Here is a 19127-nt window from a genome sequence, read left to right as displayed (position 1 = left end):
ACCCGAGTTGTCTTAATTTGCATTTTTCTAATCAAGTAATTTAGTACATTTTTATGAGATTAGAAATATCTTTGATTTCTTCTTCTGAAAACTTCATATCCTTTGACCAAAATGGGTGAATATTTATAAAACTATAAATTGCTCAGATTATCAGAAGAGGATATAGAATACTTAAATTACACTATCTTAAAAAAAATTAACTGAACAAGCCATCAATGAGCTATCTAAGAAAAAAACCACCAAGAGAAGAGAGATTCACAGATGAATTCAAATATTTAAAGAATAATTAATTCCAATACCATATAAACTATTTGGAAAACAAGGCAAAGGAGTCCTACTGATGGGGTGAATAAGCCCCCAACAAAAGAGCAGATCAAAGCTAGCTAACTAGGTCATTGGAAGGGGCACTGAAAAAAGTGGATCTTTATTGAATTTAAATAGGCTTTTGTTGTTGTATACAATCAGGAGGTCAAGCTATATATGTTAAACTTCAAGATTATTCCTTTAATATATAAATTCTTACCCCTCTCCCCCCCTTAATTTCAGAGAATTAACAATCTTGCTAGTTCATTAGGAATTTAGCCTGAAACAGGCTATTCTTGTCTTTCCCTTCGGAAACCATGAGGCTAACTACTTTTTGGAACTTAGCCCACTTCTCAATGGTGTTTTAATAAAATCTTTTGCCGCTTGAGATGTCTAAGCCTACAAATTCTTTTGAGATACCTTACATCACTGGCTCAAAACCCAATATATGGGCTCCATACTCCAACACTACTATTTTCCTTTTATGACCCAAGTATGATGAAGCTGATACCTAAACCAGAGAGAGAGCAAAAACAAAGAATGAAAACTACAGACCAATTTTTTCTAAGACTACTAAGCAAAAATTTTAAATAAAATACCAGCAAGGTGATTTCAGCAATATACCACAAAGATTATATACTACATACAGGAGGAATTTATATCAAAAATACAAGGCTGGTTCAAATTTAGGAAAACTATCTGCATAAAAGTCATATGATTATCTCAACAGAGATAGAAAAAACTTGATAAAATACAATACATTTCTATAAAAAACACTAGTATAAGAAAAAAAGCATTAGAGGACAGGAGGAACTGAATGTGGACCACAACATTGTATTTTCACTCTTTTCATTGTTGTTTGCTTGCATTTTGTTTTCTTTCTCATTCCCCCCCCCCTTTTTTGAGCTGATTTTTTCTTGTGTAGCATAATATTTGTGGAAATATGTATAGAGGAATTGCACATGTTTAACATATATTGGATCACTTGTCAAATTGGGACAATGGGCAGGAGGAAAGGAGGGAAAATTAGAACATGGAATAGAGGTGAATGTTGAAAATTATCTATGTATATATTTTGAAAATAAAAAAACTAAAAAAAAGAATAAAAGCATTAGCAAGCATTATCTATAAATGGGATTAAGTTAGAAGTTTTCTTAAATAAGATTGGGTTGAAACAAAAATATCCATTATTACCACTATTGGTCAATATTGTACTAGAAATGCTAGCTTAGATAATACGAGAAGAAAAAGAAATTGAAGAGATTTCTATAAACAATGAGCAAACAAAATTATTATCCCTCTTTGCAGATGATATGATGACATACTTAGAGAATGCTTGAGAATCAACTAAATAAAAAAACTAGCTGAATTCATTAACTTTAGCCAAGTTGTAGGATATAAAATAAACCCAGATAGATCATCAATATTTCTATATATTATCAAAAAAGTTCAACAGTTAAGAGCTAGAAATAGAAATTCCATTTAAATAACTATAGATGATATAAAATACTTGGGAGTCTTAACTGCCAAGATAAACCCAGAACTATAGGAACACAACCACAAAATACTTTTCACACAAATAAAGTGCCCACACACAAAAAAAAAATTCTAAACAACTGACAAAATTTATCATGGGTAGGATGAGCAAAAATAAGAAAAAAAAGGATAATTCACCTCAATTAGTTTACTTATTCAATGTCACACTAACCAAAATACCAAGAAAAATGAGAGCTAAAAAAAAAAGTAATAAAATTCAGGGATTTTGATTTGAACAGTCACACCATCCTGGAAAGGTGTGGACCAAATCACTTAATCTCTCAATGTGTTCTGTAAAATAGTAATAATCTTTGGTTGTTGTGATAATCAAATAAAATAGGATTACAATGTGGTCTATTGCAGGAACACAGAATTTGGAGTCTTTTGAGTCTTGTTCTCTATGAACAACCAAACTACACGGAAAAGGCTTTCATCAGGCTAACCTCAGTGATGGATTGTATCTGCTTTCCAAAAATCAACCCAATAAGCATGAAACTTTTTAAAATAGTAGACTAGCCACCCAAGGGTAAATGGGTTGGTCATGTCAACCCACGAAACAAACAAACAAAAAAAAAATACAAAATCAACTTTAGTATTGTTATGTGAAGAGGCAAATGGGTTTTAAGAATCACTTCTGAAGACATCTAAATAACAAATTTGAAATCTGCATACAACCCACAATACTCATGAATGTGGCTTAAAACAGATTAATATGTAATTAGGAAATATTTGACAAAATAAAAATAAAACAAATAATATTACATTTAAACTAACATGTAGTTTTCAGGGAACTTTATGTATGGTTTAGTGCTCCCCATTTCTATTTGAGTTTGATATCACTAACTGCCACCCACAGATGCCAGAGGAGAGGTGCTACTAAGAAAACCTCATTCCATGCAATTATCTCCCAGGTGCCCCATGACTACAGAAGGAGGTTTTGGGTAGTACCTGCATTTGCAAGTAGTGTCTGGTAGTAACAGCCTCACTTTTGTTTTGGTTAGGATGTAATGAATCACACAGTGAGTATGGATAGTTTGGTACCTAGATAGCAGATATCATCACATTAACTTTCCTCACAAGCCCATCCACTTTCCAAACTTCTTAATAATTTATGATCCTTCACCATCCTTCCTAACTTTTAGGTTTTCACAATGTTAATGTTGTTTTCAGTCTTCATTCTGTCCCCCATCCCTAACCTCTTCACCCATCCCAAGGTCCACTCTTTTCACATCTGGTCATTCTTTAACTTTAAGGCCTAGTGATTTTGAGATCACCATGACAGTATACTTGCAAGGAAAGGTGTAATTCACAGAATCTATGCTTAGAAACCATTGCTATAGAATTTAGGCCGTGGAAAAAGTGAGATTGTAACCTTTTCAAGATTATGGATAGCTGTGTGCCCCAAACATTTTGCCAGCTACCAGTCTGTCTCTTCTTTCTGCACCTATTTGAAAAATATTCTGTGCCCTGAAACTTGACTTAAAAATCGGCTAACTCTACATGATCATCAAAATCAGGATTTAAGTATCCCACTCTCAGAAGAGTATTTTGGAGCAGAACTCCCCATACTCCTATGGGAGTACATTTCCCCTTAGTGGGAATAAAATCTCCCCTCCTTAGAAACATAGTGCTCCTGGGACTTTCCAACCTTCCAGCCTCCCAACCTCCATGGACTATATCGCTATTCTCCCCAATACAGTCTTACACTTATGTGAATTTTATATTATTTACATATACGTTTGACTTGTGCATCAGATTCTTTTCTCCCCTTTTCTCTTTCCCCTTTTTCTCTACTTTTCCCTATTTGTCAATAAAACTAGAGTATGAATGAACTGGCCCCCCATGCTATGAAGGCATTTGAACTTATTAAAGGGCTGGCTTTCTTTAACACCTCTGACTGATCCACAGGCCTTTCTTTAGACATAAATTGGATCCCTAGACAGGGACTTTTCCTTTACATAGGCATACCTCCGATAAAGGATTAGGTACTGTGAGCCCAATCCTCTGTCATCCCAGGAAAGACTCATGCATTGATTCTATCAAAAGAAAGTCTCATAGTAACTATCATAGTTTAACTGTTTAAAGGTTTTCCCTTAGACTATAACAAGAGATACCTACAATAGTTGCAAACCGGTATTCCAATCTCTAGTCTTTCCCCATTGCAATTCATCCTCCACACATACAATAATGTACTTTTCTGAAAACAGTTTTAAACACATTTCTCCTCCCAAAAAATTTCAGGGGCTTACTACTAAAACTTTAGGATCAAATATTTTCATCTCTATCATTTACTTCTAAAAATCTTTATGTCTTTTATAAGTAATTTTTACATTTTACTTGTAGAATAGTTACATATCTTGCCAGAAACATATGAATGCAACATAACCAAAAATATTCATAATGATTACAACAATGTAAAGAAAATAAAACTTTCAAAAACTAATGTTGCTAAATTACAAAGAACAAGCTTAGCTCCAAAAATTATGAGAAGACACTACCCTTAGACAGAGGAAGAGGCTGTCCAAAAATGTGGGGCACAACATATATCAGATTTTTTCTATATATTCATGTTTTCTTTTTTCTTCTCTTCATCATCATCTTTAAAAAATTATTAATCATTAAGGATGGTCTCTGGGAGGAAGGAAGGAAACAAGGGAGAACAACAAGCAGTTTATATTATACCTAGCAGTGTTATACAGTTATATCTCCTTTGATCCTCAACAACCCTGGGATATAAGTACTATAATTAGCCCCATTTTGCATCTGTGGAAACTGAAGCAGAGGTTAAATAACTTGCCTAATATCACATAGGTATTAAGTGTCTGAAGCCAAATATAAACTCAAATCTTAACATCAAGACCCACATTATTCATTGCTCCACATACCTGGACAGCATCACAGATGGTTGTATATGGAGTCATGAAATCCTAGTTGAAATAATGCGTCAGTCACTAACGATCTGAATATAGTTAAATCAGTTCATCTCTAAGTCTGTTTCCTCATCTGTAAAATGGGAATAATAGCATCTACTTCACAGAATTGTTGCAAGATTCAAATGAGTTAGTATGCAAACACTTTGCAAATTTTAAAGTATAAATATCAACAATATCATTACCTCATTTTACCAGTCAAAACACTAAGTTTCAGAGAGATTAAATGACTAGCCCATAGTCACACAACTAATAAAATGTTAGAGGCAAGAAGTAAACCAATCCCAGAACTTTTGCTACTAATTATACCATGATGAATTTTTCCTTCAGCAATCCTTTTCATGTTCTACATTTATTACAAGAAATAATATGCTTTTAAAATTAAACATAATGAGTTCAAATCTGGTCTTAGACACATAACACTTCCTAGCTGTATGACCCTGGGTAAGTCACTTAACCTCAATTGTCTCAGCCAAAAAAAAAATTTTTTTTTTAATGCAATTAACAAGATAGCAGTGGTCACGCTGAGTGGGGCTGTAGGAAAAGACATAATGACACACAATTGGTAGAGATGTCAAATGATCTAACTGTTCTAAATTTCAAATTGGAAGTATAAGAAAAGGTAGTAAACTATCCATGATCTTTGATCTAGCAATCCCACTGCTGGGCAGACAGAAACAAAAGTCCAATATATACCAAAATAATGATAGCAACACTAAGTATTAGAGCAGAAACAATGTATCTGTCAGGAAATAGCTGGACAAATGTATAATGTACTACTATAAAATCAGAAATTTGAGCTGAGAAAATTTCAGAGATGAAACTTCAATATCAGATGGGAAAATACTAAGGTGGGGATTAAAGGTACCAGTGAAAGGAATAGAAAAGGGGAAAGAGGAAGAAAATAAGCCACAATAGTGTGGAAATAAACAGTTCCATTTATAGACCTCCAGTGGAAAGCAAACTCCTGATATATATATATATATATATATATATATATATATATTTTTTTTTTTAACCACTTTCTTATGGCGGGGGGAGAAGATTGGAGAAAAGAAAGGAAAGGAAGAAAACAGACATTTAACATAACTGAACATAAATAGGATGAACTAGAAACATAAAATGGAAAAGCATGGCAGAATAAGTTAGAAAACAGAAACTAACTACATTTACAAAGAAACATACTGGACACAGATAAACTAGTGGCTGGAGTGAAACTCACAACACTTCAATTGAAATTTAAAAAGCAGAGTTAGCAGTCAGAGTTTCAAAGAAGGTTTAAGTAAATATAGGTACAATAAAAAAGAGATGAATAGGAAAATTATATTATGTTAAAGGTACTCATGTTAATGAATCAACATCTATATCTAGATATATCCATATCTTGATAGGGACCAAAAAACATAGCACCTAAATACTAAAGGAAAAATTCATTCAATTGAAGGGACATAGTAGAACTGTAATGGTGGGAGACCTCAATGTATCCATTTCAGACTCAGACTAGACAATGATTTAGTTATTACAATGCAATAAAAGTTATATTCAATAAAAGGTTTTTGAAGAAAGGATTTAAAAAAAGTAAAGGGAGCCTAAATAACATAATTATAAAAAACTGGAGGTAGTGCAAAGAATAAATTACATATCAAAGAAAATGATAATGAGAGAAAATAACAAAATTTATGGGATGCAGCCAAAGCAATTGCAAGGGGAAAATGATTCTTTTTAAATGCTTTCATGACTTAAAGAACAATTCAATAAATCTTCAAACAAAATGAACATTTTGAAAAATTAAATAAAGGAATAAATAAAAATTGAAAGAATAAATTACTTTTTTGCAAATGATTACTTTGAAGACCCAAAAAAAATTCAACTAAAAAAACTGAATTAAAAAATTCAGAATTTACAGAAAATTTAATTCATATAAATCAACATTACTAACAAAACTCAGAAAGGAGAAATTCCATTTAAAATATCCATAAAAAGCACAAAATATTTAGAAGCATACTTGCAGAAATAAAGACAAACCTAAATTATTGTAAAAATATTCCATGCCCATGTTCAGCTAAAACAAAGAAAAATAACATATATCTAAAATAATTTACTTCTTTAATGCCATAACTATCAAACCAGCAAAAGATTTTAAAAAGAAATGAAAATCATAGAGGAATACTTTTAGTGAGTAATCTCAAGGATAACTGTGCAAAAAGAAGAAAGGAATAGAGCTTATTAGTATCAGATCTCAAGATCAGTACCACAAAGCAGTAAATCATTAAAACAATTTGGTATTAATTAAAAAACAGGAGAGATCAGTGGAAGCAATTAGATGCAGATTATACAGGAGCAAATGAATACATGAGCTTAGAATTCAATAATCTTGTAGACCAACTACAGGGAATAAGTATCAATAGCACTCTATCCAACAAAAATTACTGTCAATATTGAAAAGTAGGTTGTCAGCTAACAGGCCAATTTTTAAAAATTTTTAACCAAGATAAACTCTAAATAGGATACATGACTTAAACTTAAAAGTTGATATATGCAAATCAAAGGAACAAGGAAATTACCTTTTAGATCTATGGATGGGGATGAGTTAATAAAGATCAAAGAAATAAGATCACAAGCTAAAACAATTTCAAGTACATGAAATAAAGGTTTTGTACAAACAAATCTAATGCTGTTAAAATTGGAAGGAAAACAGATTGGTAGAAAGGAAAAATATCCAAGATATAAAAGGAAATAACTAAGAATAAGAACCATTCATTAGTAGATAAATCTTCAAAGGACACGAACCCAAAATTTTCGAGGGGAAAAAAAACCTAAGCTATTAAAAATTTTATGAAAAAAGTTCTCAATCATTAATAAAGAAATTCTAATTAACCTGAAGTTACATCTTATATTTTTCAAATTGGCAAAACAACAGTTCCTGTCCTTAAGCATCTTACATTCTTTGTGGATAGACACATATTTTAAAATATGTACATAAAATAAATAGTATGTAATTTTTTTTCAAGGCAGGCTCTAGAACCTGGGAGTGAAAGGGAGGTGCAAAATAAGGAATACCTAAACAAAAACAAAGGTGATGAATATCTGTCATTGACAGATATAATCTGAATATCTATGACTAAAGAGCTCATAAGGTCCACAAACACAGGTTAAGTATTTCTTCCTTCCTATTACTGCAGTTTACATCCCAAGGAAGCGGCTCAAGATACACTAGAAACAACATTTCAGCTTAAAATATCCAAGTTCAAACATTGGCTCTGCCATTTATTAACCTTGTGTAACCTTGTATAACATGTTCTTCATTTTTAAATGAAGGACTTACAAATGAGGTCCACAGACACCTAAAGAAAGAGGATGCAACAGGTCAGCTACTTCCTCCCTTCCTATTACAGTAGTTTACATCCCCAGAAGGCAGCAAAATATTTTGGGAACAACATTTCAATTCAAAATATCCAAGTTCACATACTGGCTCTGCCATTTATTAACTTTGTGTAATCTTGGATATCATTTTCTTCATTTTTAAAATGAAGGAGTTGTTACAAACTGTGATATACAGATATCCTGGAATATTATTTGGCCACTAAAGACAAGGAATATGAATAATACAGAAGAGAATGAAGAGCTATAATCTGGTGCATGACAAAGTAAGCAGAGTCACAAAACTATACATGACCACTTACATAAAGACAAAGAACATCAACAATTAAAAAAAAAAACTCATTATAATGATCTAACTTTCTGGAAGAGGAAAAAAAAAAGTACTTCCTCTATTCTTTGCAGGTGCTGGAGACAAGGTTGTGGAATTGATCAAGATAAAAATGGACAATTTTGAGTACATGAAATACAGTTTTTGTACAAACAAATCTAATGGAGTTAAAATTAGAAGGGCTAATGTGTTACTTTTGCAGAGTTGCCTTTTTTCTCATACTTTTTTTTATTGTTAAAAAGAATGACTCTTGGGGGAAGAATCTGGGAAGGATATATTTGGAAATGTAGATAATATAAAAACAAAGCTATTAATAAAAATTTTTAAAGAGTAAATTGGGTTAGATAACAAATTGTTATGGGCCAAAACTTGAAATAAGGTGCTAACTCAGTGGAATTGATAGAGACAATAGTTATCTAATTTAGCATGGTTCAGTATGATTGATTTAATCCTATAAGGAGATGTTATGGGCCAAAACTTGAAACAAGGTACTAAGTGGAACTGAGAAGACAATGGTTAAATGTAGTTTAGCATTGATTTAATCCCACAACAAATAATGGTTTCCTAGTGATATAATGATTGATTTGTATTCAGTGTACAGCATATAAGCTAGAAGCTCTCAGGGCCAAAAGGACAAGCACTAGAAGCTCTCCCAGACTGAAACAGATTCATTCCATCTTCCACCTTTGTTGTGGCTGGAGGCTAAAGCACAAATCCAGAAGCCAGAGAAGGCAGGTGGGAGCTCAAACTCTCCTGAACCAAGGCCAGACTAAAAGGTTCTTCAGAAAGCTGCCCAGCCCCAGGAAGGAGATAATAAAGAATCTGGAGTATAAAAAAGCTAATCAGGCTGCAGGAAAGAAGACAAAACTTGGAAAGAGACAATAAAGGATTTGGACTTTAACCCCTGGCTACTGGTGTGGTGATTACTGAACTGAAAGGAAGGCTGCCTCCAGAGACTCCAAGAAAACCTCAACAAGAGAAGATTACATTTTAGAGAGAATTTTACAACAAACCTTTGAAGTCCCTTCTAACTCTTAATCTACAAACATCATTATGTAAGACCTGAATATTCATTTTTTTACCTGCATTTTTAAGTCGACCTTTTCCTACATCTGAACACTGAAAACAAAACTCTCTTGTAGTAGGCATTTATCTTTCTTGTAAAGCACAATGAAGTTTAGAAAACTAAAATATGTATTTAATATTAATATACGTTTATGAGTACAATCTAGTTTAATGACTCCCTAAAAAGAGTTCCACAACAACCAAATCAAGTAGAGATTTATCCACCTGTACAAAAAATTGTGGCTTTTTACAAATACAGAGCTCAGCTCAGATGCTACTCTACTGCAGTAGGCTTTCCTGAGTCACCTTAGAATTCAAGGTAACAAATATTTATTAAGTACTTATTGCATACAAAGAATGAAGTTGAGATTAAAAACAATCTCAGTTCCTAGTGGAATTTATAGCCCAGAAGTCCCTTCTTTGAATTCTCATATCCTTGGATTTATCTTTTTCATGGAGTTACACTCTTTATTAAGCCTATTACCCACGTTACCTCACTTGCAAGTCTGTAAGCTCCTTGAAGACAGGGACTAATTGCATTCATCTTTCTAATAGCAAGTCTACATATATTGGTTGTATATGTACACAAAAGTCCAGATATGAAAACTGCCTGACATGGAAATATGTACGGCAGAGCTGAAACACAAGTCTTCTGATCCCAAAATCTAACATATATCTGTAAACCATAAAATATTATATAAGTATATATTCATCCACAGAGTAGATGAAAATGTGCCTATCATTTCATAAATTCAAGTACTAGAAAAATTATAAACATCATCAACATGTCATTATATTTGGGAACAAGAATTAGGGCAGACCAGCCAACTTAAAGCATAACTCAGTTTATACCAAGTACAAAAAATCCTTTGCAGGAATAAATTCAGAGATGACAGTTTCTGTGAGAAAGAAGGCAAAAGTGCTAAAGCAGCACAAAAATCTTTTGAAATCTGCTTTCCTAAAATCTAAATTAATTATATCTGATTTTTCTTTTCTTTTTCTTCAAGACATTTTCTGCCAAAGAGAGGATGGCTTCCCAACCATAAACCAATTTACATTTTGAAATTATCTCAATAGAACAGTGTGGGCCATCCAAAGGAGACAAATTATTAAGATTTAGAGCTAGAAATAATCTTGTATGGTCACTTAATTTCACAGATGAAAAAAACTAAATCCCAAAGAAATTAAGTGATTTGCCTAAGGTACTTTCAACTAATAAATAGGAAAAATGGAAACAAGCATTTATTAAGCATCTAGTATGTACTTAGTCTTATGCTAAGTGCTTTACAAGAATCTCATATGAACCTAAAAAAAAAAAAAAAAAATCTGCAATGTAGATTGTCTCCATTTTACAACTGAGAAAATTGAGGCAGAGGTTAAAGTGATTTGCCAAAAGTCAGCTGATATATAACTGTCTGATTTCAGCTATGAATTTAGGCCTGCTGGTCTATCTGCCTTGTCTCTAGCAGAAGGAATTCAAACTTGGCCCTTCTAATGCACTCTTTCTACTATACCTTGATTACTCTAGAAAGGAGTCATAGACTTTGAATAACAATCAAGAATATTGTTCTGGAGTTTAGAAGAATCCAACAAGCTCCCTTTTTGGAAAATCAACTATCAGTTCATCTCATATTCTGACATATCTTCAAGTTTCTTCCATTTCTCTCTCAGGATGTTATGGTGATTACTTTTCTTGAAATTCACAGAAAAACCACACATCAGGATCAGGTGAGCAGCACTTCTGACTCATTTCAATAGACTTTCTTTTCAAAGATATAGAAATTTTTACCCTGTCAATTCTCTCTACCCCTAGATGTAGCCTTCATCCCTGAAGCCTCTGCATCTGATTGGCTGGTTCTTTCTGGAAAATACATTTTATATAGTACAGGTCAACTATGTTTGCATTCCTCTCCAGACCACACTTCTGACTTTCTCTATAATGGCCCCTGGCCAAGCTGAGTACCTTTATTCTCACTATTCCTTCAGCTCCCTTTTCCATGTTATCTTCCTTAATTTCAATGTTTTTCTTTCTGCTTGTTTTGTATACCAAACCCTTGGCACAGTGCCTTAAACACATAACAAGTGCTTAAGAAATGTTTGCTGATTTGAGATTATCACCAATAAGGGATGTAGTATTTACAAGGTGCTTCCGCACCTAGGGATGAAATAAACTTGGGAAGGGCAGATGTTTAGGGCAATTAAATACTAAATATTTAAATATTAAATTAGCAGACGCTAATCCACATCTTTAGAGCTATAATCCCCTGCTATTTGCATTCTGTTTTACTCTCTTCAGTCTGGAGACCCATTCTCATTGTTAAATAAGAGTAAAAAAGAGCTGAGTAGTTTTAATACCTATTATTATATCATTAGGCCAAACAGTTGGTTTTGTGTTGGAAAAGTATCCCCCCCTTTTTTTTTTATCCTTAGTACTGTGCTTGGTAATTCAAATTTTAGGCAAAAAACCAAATCTCTATAAACTTCAGTTTTCTCATATATAAAATGAAAATAGTACCTATACTACTTACTTCTTAAAACGGAAAAGATCAAAATATATGCAGAATTTTGCAAACATTTTAATGTTATTGCATTTATTATAATTATTATTGTAAGCCTCAGCTCATTATAGGTTCAAGGCCTTCATGTATTAGTCAGGAAACACAAATACAAGAGGATATAATCCCTGCTCTAAAGGAGCTTTTAAATAGAAAAACAGCTTATTTAAGAGAATAGTAACCCAGGTTTAAGTAGCAAAAAGTTGTACTCATTAAGGTTCCAGGATTAGAAAGGGGCTAGGACAGGGAATATGGAGAGATCCAGATAAAGGAGGTAAGTTAACAAGCATGTGTTAAGAGCTACTATGTGTTGAAACCATGCTAAGCATTTAACAAAGCTACTGGTTCTTCCAACCATTCTGGGAGATAGATGCTATTATCATCCTCATTTTATAATTGAGTAAACTTGCCCAAGGTCCCAAAGCTGGTGTCTGAGGACATATTTGAACCCATATCTTCTTGAGTCCATACCCAGTGCTCTATCATCTGTACCACCTGACTAACTAGGTATTAGAGAATATGTCATTGCCAGACAGGGACAGGAATGACAAAGCAAGGAAACATAGCTGATACTGGCTAAATGGACTAAATTGTAAGACATTCATCATCATCAATAAGGACAATGAGAAACCCAAAGTGAGAATCCCAACTTTAGAGAGCTATCAAACCCAAGGTGAATTAAAAACAAAACAAACAAACAAACAAAAAAAACCCGACTTTTAAAACTAAAGATCAAATGCTCCTTAAATCAAATTTACCTTGCCTTTTCTAGCTTATTTTACTTGATTTGGAAATGCTAATGACTATATAGGCAACATTTCATTGACACCTACCTGACCCAGTGATTAGAGCATCTGGCCTAGAGATAGGAAGATCTGAGTTCATAAATGGCTTCAGATACTTCCTAGTTATATGACCTTGGGCTAATCACTTTACCTATTTACTTCATTTTTCTCAACCATGAAAAGGAATAATAATTTTTAAAAACCCTTAAGTGTAAGACTTAAAAAAAATATATCTGTAAAGAACTCAGCACAGTGCCTAGCACATAGGAGGTGTTTATTACCTTTCCTTTAGCATCTCCCATCTCAGAGTGTCCAGCCTTTATTTTCCCTAAAGTTTTAGAATCTACTTTCCTAAAATATCAAATGTAAACCCAGTTATAGTTGATATTTCTTTCTTTTCTTGGGTGGTACAAAAATTAAATTTGCCAGTAACTTTCTCCCAGACACTATTATTAAATGTTTCACAAAATTGTTCTTTCTAGTTGTTCAGGATTAAATCCAAAATTTCCTCAGCAAAAAAAAAATAAAAATTCAACAGATGTTTTGCTTTTAGAGGAATGAATTTCCAGCAGATGTCTCAAGAATTTAACTACATTGCCAAAGTGGAAAATTATACAAATTTTGTGATCTGTATTCAAAAAACATCCATATCCATAAATTGCTGTGAATTAAAAAAAAAAATTAAATTGACATATAAAATCAATATAACAGAGGCAACATGGGTGTAAGTCATAATGACTTGAGAGCAGGAATATTTTGGTTCAAATCTTATCTTTGAATTTATTATATATTCATAAGCCAGTGACTAAAGCTATCAGTTCTCTTATATTTATACACACACACACACACACACACACACACACGAGGAAGTGCTTCCTCCTGTGTGTGTGTGTGTGTGTGTGTAAAAAGAAGTTTCTACTTCAAAAGGTAACTTGGAAGGGCAGCTAGGTGGTGCAGTGAATAGAGTACCAGCCCTGAAGTCAGGAGGATCTGAGTTCAAATTCAATTTGGTCTCAAACTCTTAATACTTCCTAGCAGTGTGACCCTGGGCACAAGTCACTTAACCCCAACTGCCTCAGAAAAAAAAAAAAAAAAAAAAAAGGTAACCTGGAATAGTAGATAAAGAGCTGGCTTCAAAGCTAAGAAGTTGAGTTGTCACTTATATAGCAACAGCAGTAAGACCTTAATCAAGTCACAAACTTTTCAATGCCTAAGGTATTGAGAAAAAACAGGTGTTTTAAATCTAGAGTCTTTGAGCTTTAAAGATATATAATTTTTGATAACTGAATTTCAATGATGAATTTCCTTTGTAATACACTTTAAAAATTATTCTAAGAAAGGATTTATAGATCTTATTCAGGACACTGTCAAAGGGTACATGAAACAAAAAAAGTTTAATAACACCTTACCTAAACCTGTAAGGTGCAAACCTGAACAGGGAGAAGTTTTATCAACCAATGACATCAAAAATCATTTCCATCCTCATTCCTAGCTATTTTCAAAGAATTGTTGTGAAACTCAAAAAGATATAAAATGTTTTACTTTGGCAAGCTTAAAGCCTTCTATCAACTTTATTGAACTGGAGAAATTCACTCAATACACTGCAAAGTACATTATATGTCTAAAATTTTGCCTTTTTCTGGTGGTTGTAGTTAATAGATTTTTAGAGGAAAAGGATTTTTAATAGCTATACACACTAAAATATTAAACACATTAACATACTTTCTGGCTCAAAGTTAAAGGTAAAAACTGAAAAGCCAAACTCAAGAAAATGCTACAAATCGAAAGAGGAAAATACAAAATAAACTATTTCAACCATTCTATTTTTTTTGTTTTTGTTTCCTATAAAAAAAGAAGGCATAAAGAGATGTCATTCATTTTTTTTTTTTTTAAACAGGGAAAAAGCGACATTTCAGAAATATCCTCTTCCTCTTTTGGTTCTTTTAGAGTTCCTATGGAAGCCCCTTAAATTCTTTCTCATCCCCTTTCACTTCATATATTAGTTGCGGGGCAAATCTTGCAGTAATCCATTTTAGGTGCTATCTTATACAACAACATAATAGCAGCTCTCATTACTTGGGACTAGGAAAAAAATAAAGTCTAATACCCACATTGTCTTTCTTGAGTAAAACAGCTTCTGCTGCCCAGTTTTTTTTTATCTTTTTTGAGGCGTTCAAAATTTCTACTTCTGTTGCTTAGTTGGAGAATTTCGACTGTTCCCATCTTTTCAACTTCATGAGCACTTCATTGATTCCTCCGTTCTTTGGCTGAGGAAAGCTATTGTACAGATCATCCCTCTCCTCCCCCCCCCCCCCAAGCACTACTTTTAGTCTTGCCTAAATTTTGGTATCTAGTCTCTTCACCGTCCCCCTGCCAGACCCTTCCCCAAACCATCGCTACTTACTCTGAAGGTTCCACAGTGGTTAACTCCCCTAGGAACAAGGACATACTCCCCAACACCGCCAAGCTGCCAACGCCGCCGTGCAAAGTGTTACCAGTCTTCGGGTACTCGGGGCTGCGGAAGAATTTGGAAAGGTAGGAACTCACTGACCTCTGGTTGTACCCGGGTTTTCTGCACGGCCTCTTAAAAAACCGCTGCAGTGCCCACCCCACTCCCGTAACGCCGAAAGCAATTAGCAGCGGTAATAATAGCTGATGAAGATGCTATAAATATTTTAAGGTTTACAAGGTGTTTGTCATGTTAACTCATTGGATTCTTTATTCCCAAGAGGTTGGCATTCATATCAATGCAGCTGAAAAAAGGCAAAGTGACTGGCCGAGGAAGGCAAGGGCAGGAATCGTCTAAAGCAAGAGGCTTCGAGTCAAGCGCCAGGACTCCCACCTGCAGGGGCCCAAATCGGACGCAAAGAAACTTGCCCGAAACTTCCCCACCCCCACTCCCAATAAAGGAAAGCGGAGGATGCGGAGGGGATAGGGAGGTGGGGGTGGGGAGAAAGGATACTTAACAAGGAGGCAAAACAAAACAGAACCCAAATAACAAAACATACACGCAACCACAACGACGTCAGTGTGACATACGCATTCACCCACTCATTAAACCCCCAGATGCGGCCACTGTCTGTGCCTTCCTCTGGCCCTCCGTAGCTACCACGCACCTCACCCACCCGTCTCGCGGGGGCGTGGGTCCCGCCCCTTCACGGGCCCAGCACCCCTCCCTGAACCCTGGCCGTCTCGGTTCGGGCGGCTCACCGTGGAGACCCCGAGAACGGGGCGGGGAAGTCCCGGGAGGCCGCGGCCCCCTCCAGCTTCGGATCCGCAGCTTCTCCTCCTCGGCCGCCAAAGCCACCTCCTCCTAATCTCAAGTCCGGACTGCTTCTAAGGCAGCCGGGGCTGCAGCTGCAAGCCGTAGCTGCGGGGACCCGGAACCACTTCCGTCCGAACCGCCTCTTCCTCCCTCTCGCCGCCACAGGCACTAGACTGCTTCTACTTTCCCATCCCTCCCGCGGCTGGCCGCAGGCACGCTCCCGCCTCCCTCCAGCCTCTTTCCCTGGGGCACGCGCACTCACCTGGCACCTAGCGGGGGCGGACGGGGGCGTGCGGAGGGCTATGTGCGCATGCGTCTCCTAGCACTTAGCCCTTCGCGGATCGATGGAGGTGGGAAGCTGGGAGGGGTCGCACGCGCATCCCCGCCCCTACAGCGAGGAAGCGGGCCGGGAGAATTGGGGTGGGGGAAATAAAAAGAGAGCAACCCGGAAGTAAAGGGTAACCGTGGCCTAAGGGTCATGACCGGGGTATAGCTTTCCCAGCTTTGCATCTGGTCCCGGAGTGCGTGCAAGCCAACTAGACGCCTTCCCTCACCCCTTCAAAGCCCCTCCCTCCACCTCCACCCAGAGCCCGGATTCTGTCCCAATGAGATAACGTGTGTAAAACTCTTTGCCAATCTTCAAGCTATATAAATGCCAACCATCATTATTATTTGTTAAAATGGCTGAGCTTTGCAAGCTCAGCTAATCCAATCTTCAGGCCTTGTGACCTTTCCTGGAAAGAATACGGCCAGCCAGTCACATATTCACCCCTCTTCCACTTCCCTCATCACTCCAATCTAGGAAAGGATGGGAAGCCCACAGTTTCCACTTCCACTTTTGGTTCCCAAACCTGTTCGAATAATCTGGGCTTGAGTTCTCCAATCGCCCACGTGACAGGGAAGAAAGAAATATACAAGGCCTGGCTGTATTGACTAAGACCCCCGAACCCAGTGGCCTGACATACCAACAATCCTTTGCAGTGACCGAGAGTAAACCCAGCTGGAAGCTCACACCTGCTTTGAAGCAGCGCTGGAGCCATCTGGTGGTTTAAGCACCTTCGACAAACCTCCCTCCTTCCAAAAGACTTTCCTGACTGAGTCACGGGGCCTGTTTTATGGTTTAGGGAGATGACATTATTTCCCAAAACTCCCGAACTTTGCTTATGGGCTTTCAAACTGCCCTGGCTTTGGAGACTTCTCCTTTTCAAGTCTTGAGCTGTGAATTGCTAGCCAAGAATATAGGGAATCCATCCAAATGTTTTGTGAAATCTGGGAAACCAACATTCTCCAATCTACTTAGTCTTTCTTATGTAAATGGTTAGGACAAACGTCACTGAGTGAAACATCTGGAAGACCCATAGAGAACTGGTTCTCTTCTATCAAAGTGGCAAACATCTCTGGCAAGCATACATCTCCTTTTTTTTTTTTTTTTTATGCCTGATATTCATTATCAAAGAGGTTTTGAGTGGGGTTATTTCAGTATTATATATTTCAAACAATTTAGAATTATTCTGATGTGTGGTTAGGAAGCGTATTGTAAAAGAACCTCGAGGACAATATTTTCTTCTTCTGAATCAATTTTTGAGAATAATAAACAAAATAAATATAACGGAATCTTATATTCTCTTCAGGGAGGAGTAGTGTACCTCTTCTGTGAGGGCTTGCTGAGAGCTGCTCTTTGCAGTTCACTTTCACCCAATTCTTTTTTTTAAATATGTTTTTATTTCATAATTATAACTTTTTTTGACAGAACATATGCATAGGTAATTTTTTACATTATCTCTTGCACTCCCTTCTGTTCCAATTTTTCCCTTCCTTCCCTCCACCCCTTCCCCTTATACATATTATATCTTATACATATTAGATATGTTATAGTATATCCTAGATACAATATATATGTGCTGAACCAAATTTCTTCTTGCACAGGAAGAATTGGATTCAGAAGATAAAAATAACGTGGGAAGAAAAACAAAAATGCAAACAGTTTACACTCATTTCCCAGTGTTCCTTCTCTGGATGTAGCTGATTTGTCCATCATTGATCAATTGGAATTGGATTAGATCTTCTCTTTATTGAAGATATCCTCTTCCATCAGAATACATCCTCATACAGTGTCGTTGTGTCTAATGATCTCCTGGTTCTGCTCATTTCACTCAGCACCAGTTCATGTAAGTCTCTCCAAACCTCTCTGTATTCATCCTGTTGGTCGTTTCTTTTTTTCCCCCTGAAACAAGTGGGGTTCAGTGACTTGCCCAGGGTCACACAGCTAGGAAGTTGTGTCAGGGCTGGTGCTCTATCCACTGCGCCCCCTATCTGCCCCCTGCTGGTCATTTCTTACAGAACAATAGTATTCCACAACATTCATATACCACAATTTACCCAGCCATTCTCCAATTGGGCATTGATTCATTTTCCAGTTTCTAGCCACCACAAAAAGAGATGCCACAAACATTTTGGCACATACAGGTCGCTTTCTCATCTTTCGTATTTCTTTGGGATATAAGCCCAGTAGTAGCACTGCTGGATCAAAGGGTATGCACAGTTTGATAACTTTTTGGACATAATTCCAGATTGCTCTCCAGAATTCACCCAATTCTTTTACTCCAAAGAGCTGTAGTACATGTAACAGCCACACCCCAGTAAAACCATATTGACAGTTTTTCTAAATCATATTGAGTAAAGAAGGGGATTCAAACCCATCAGTGAGTTAGAGGAATATCTATCCCAAACATGTGAAGACTTCTTCTGGTGGAATGGGTATATGATACATATGATACATTTTTTCTCATTTTTTTCTTTATATTTTTTTATTGGTAACCCATCTTATAGACTCTAGGACAAAATACAGAAATCTTAAATGGCATTGCATTTGGCATTCCCCGTAATTTAGTTCCAATCTACTTTTCCAGTCTTATTTCACACTACTTTTGGGTTAATTCTACATTCTAATCAAACTAGACTATTACCTTTTCTCCAAGC

General features: G+C 35.9%; 1 protein-coding gene across 10 annotated transcripts in view; it reads right to left on the bottom strand.

Annotated features, from left to right (window-relative positions):
• Window positions 1–16733, bottom strand: part of BCLAF3 (BCLAF1 and THRAP3 family member 3) — an 86704-nt gene extending 69971 nt beyond the window's left edge. For 7 of the 10 annotated variants that reach the window (XM_074300950.1, XM_074300951.1, XM_074300945.1 and 4 more), the window contains exons 1-2: window positions 16094–16733; window positions 15288–15398 (exon numbers count right to left, since the gene is read on the bottom strand). In XM_074300950.1, the coding sequence (XP_074157051.1) occupies window positions 15288–15331 (44 nt within the window). In that variant the 5' untranslated portion in view covers window positions 15332–15398; window positions 16094–16733. Of the gene's footprint in view, window positions 1–15287; window positions 15399–15891; window positions 15978–16093 lie in introns of those variants that run through there. The other 3 variants (XM_074300946.1, XM_074300949.1, XM_074300947.1) reach the window with 2 other exon arrangements.
• Window positions 16734–19127: the final 2394 nt, after the last annotated feature.

This window comes from Sminthopsis crassicaudata, chromosome 3 (assembly GCF_048593235.1).
Source record: "Sminthopsis crassicaudata isolate SCR6 chromosome 3, ASM4859323v1, whole genome shotgun sequence".
NCBI lineage: Eukaryota > Metazoa > Chordata > Mammalia > Dasyuromorphia > Dasyuridae > Sminthopsis > Sminthopsis crassicaudata.
This window is presented reverse-complemented; position numbering and strand designations above follow the sequence as displayed.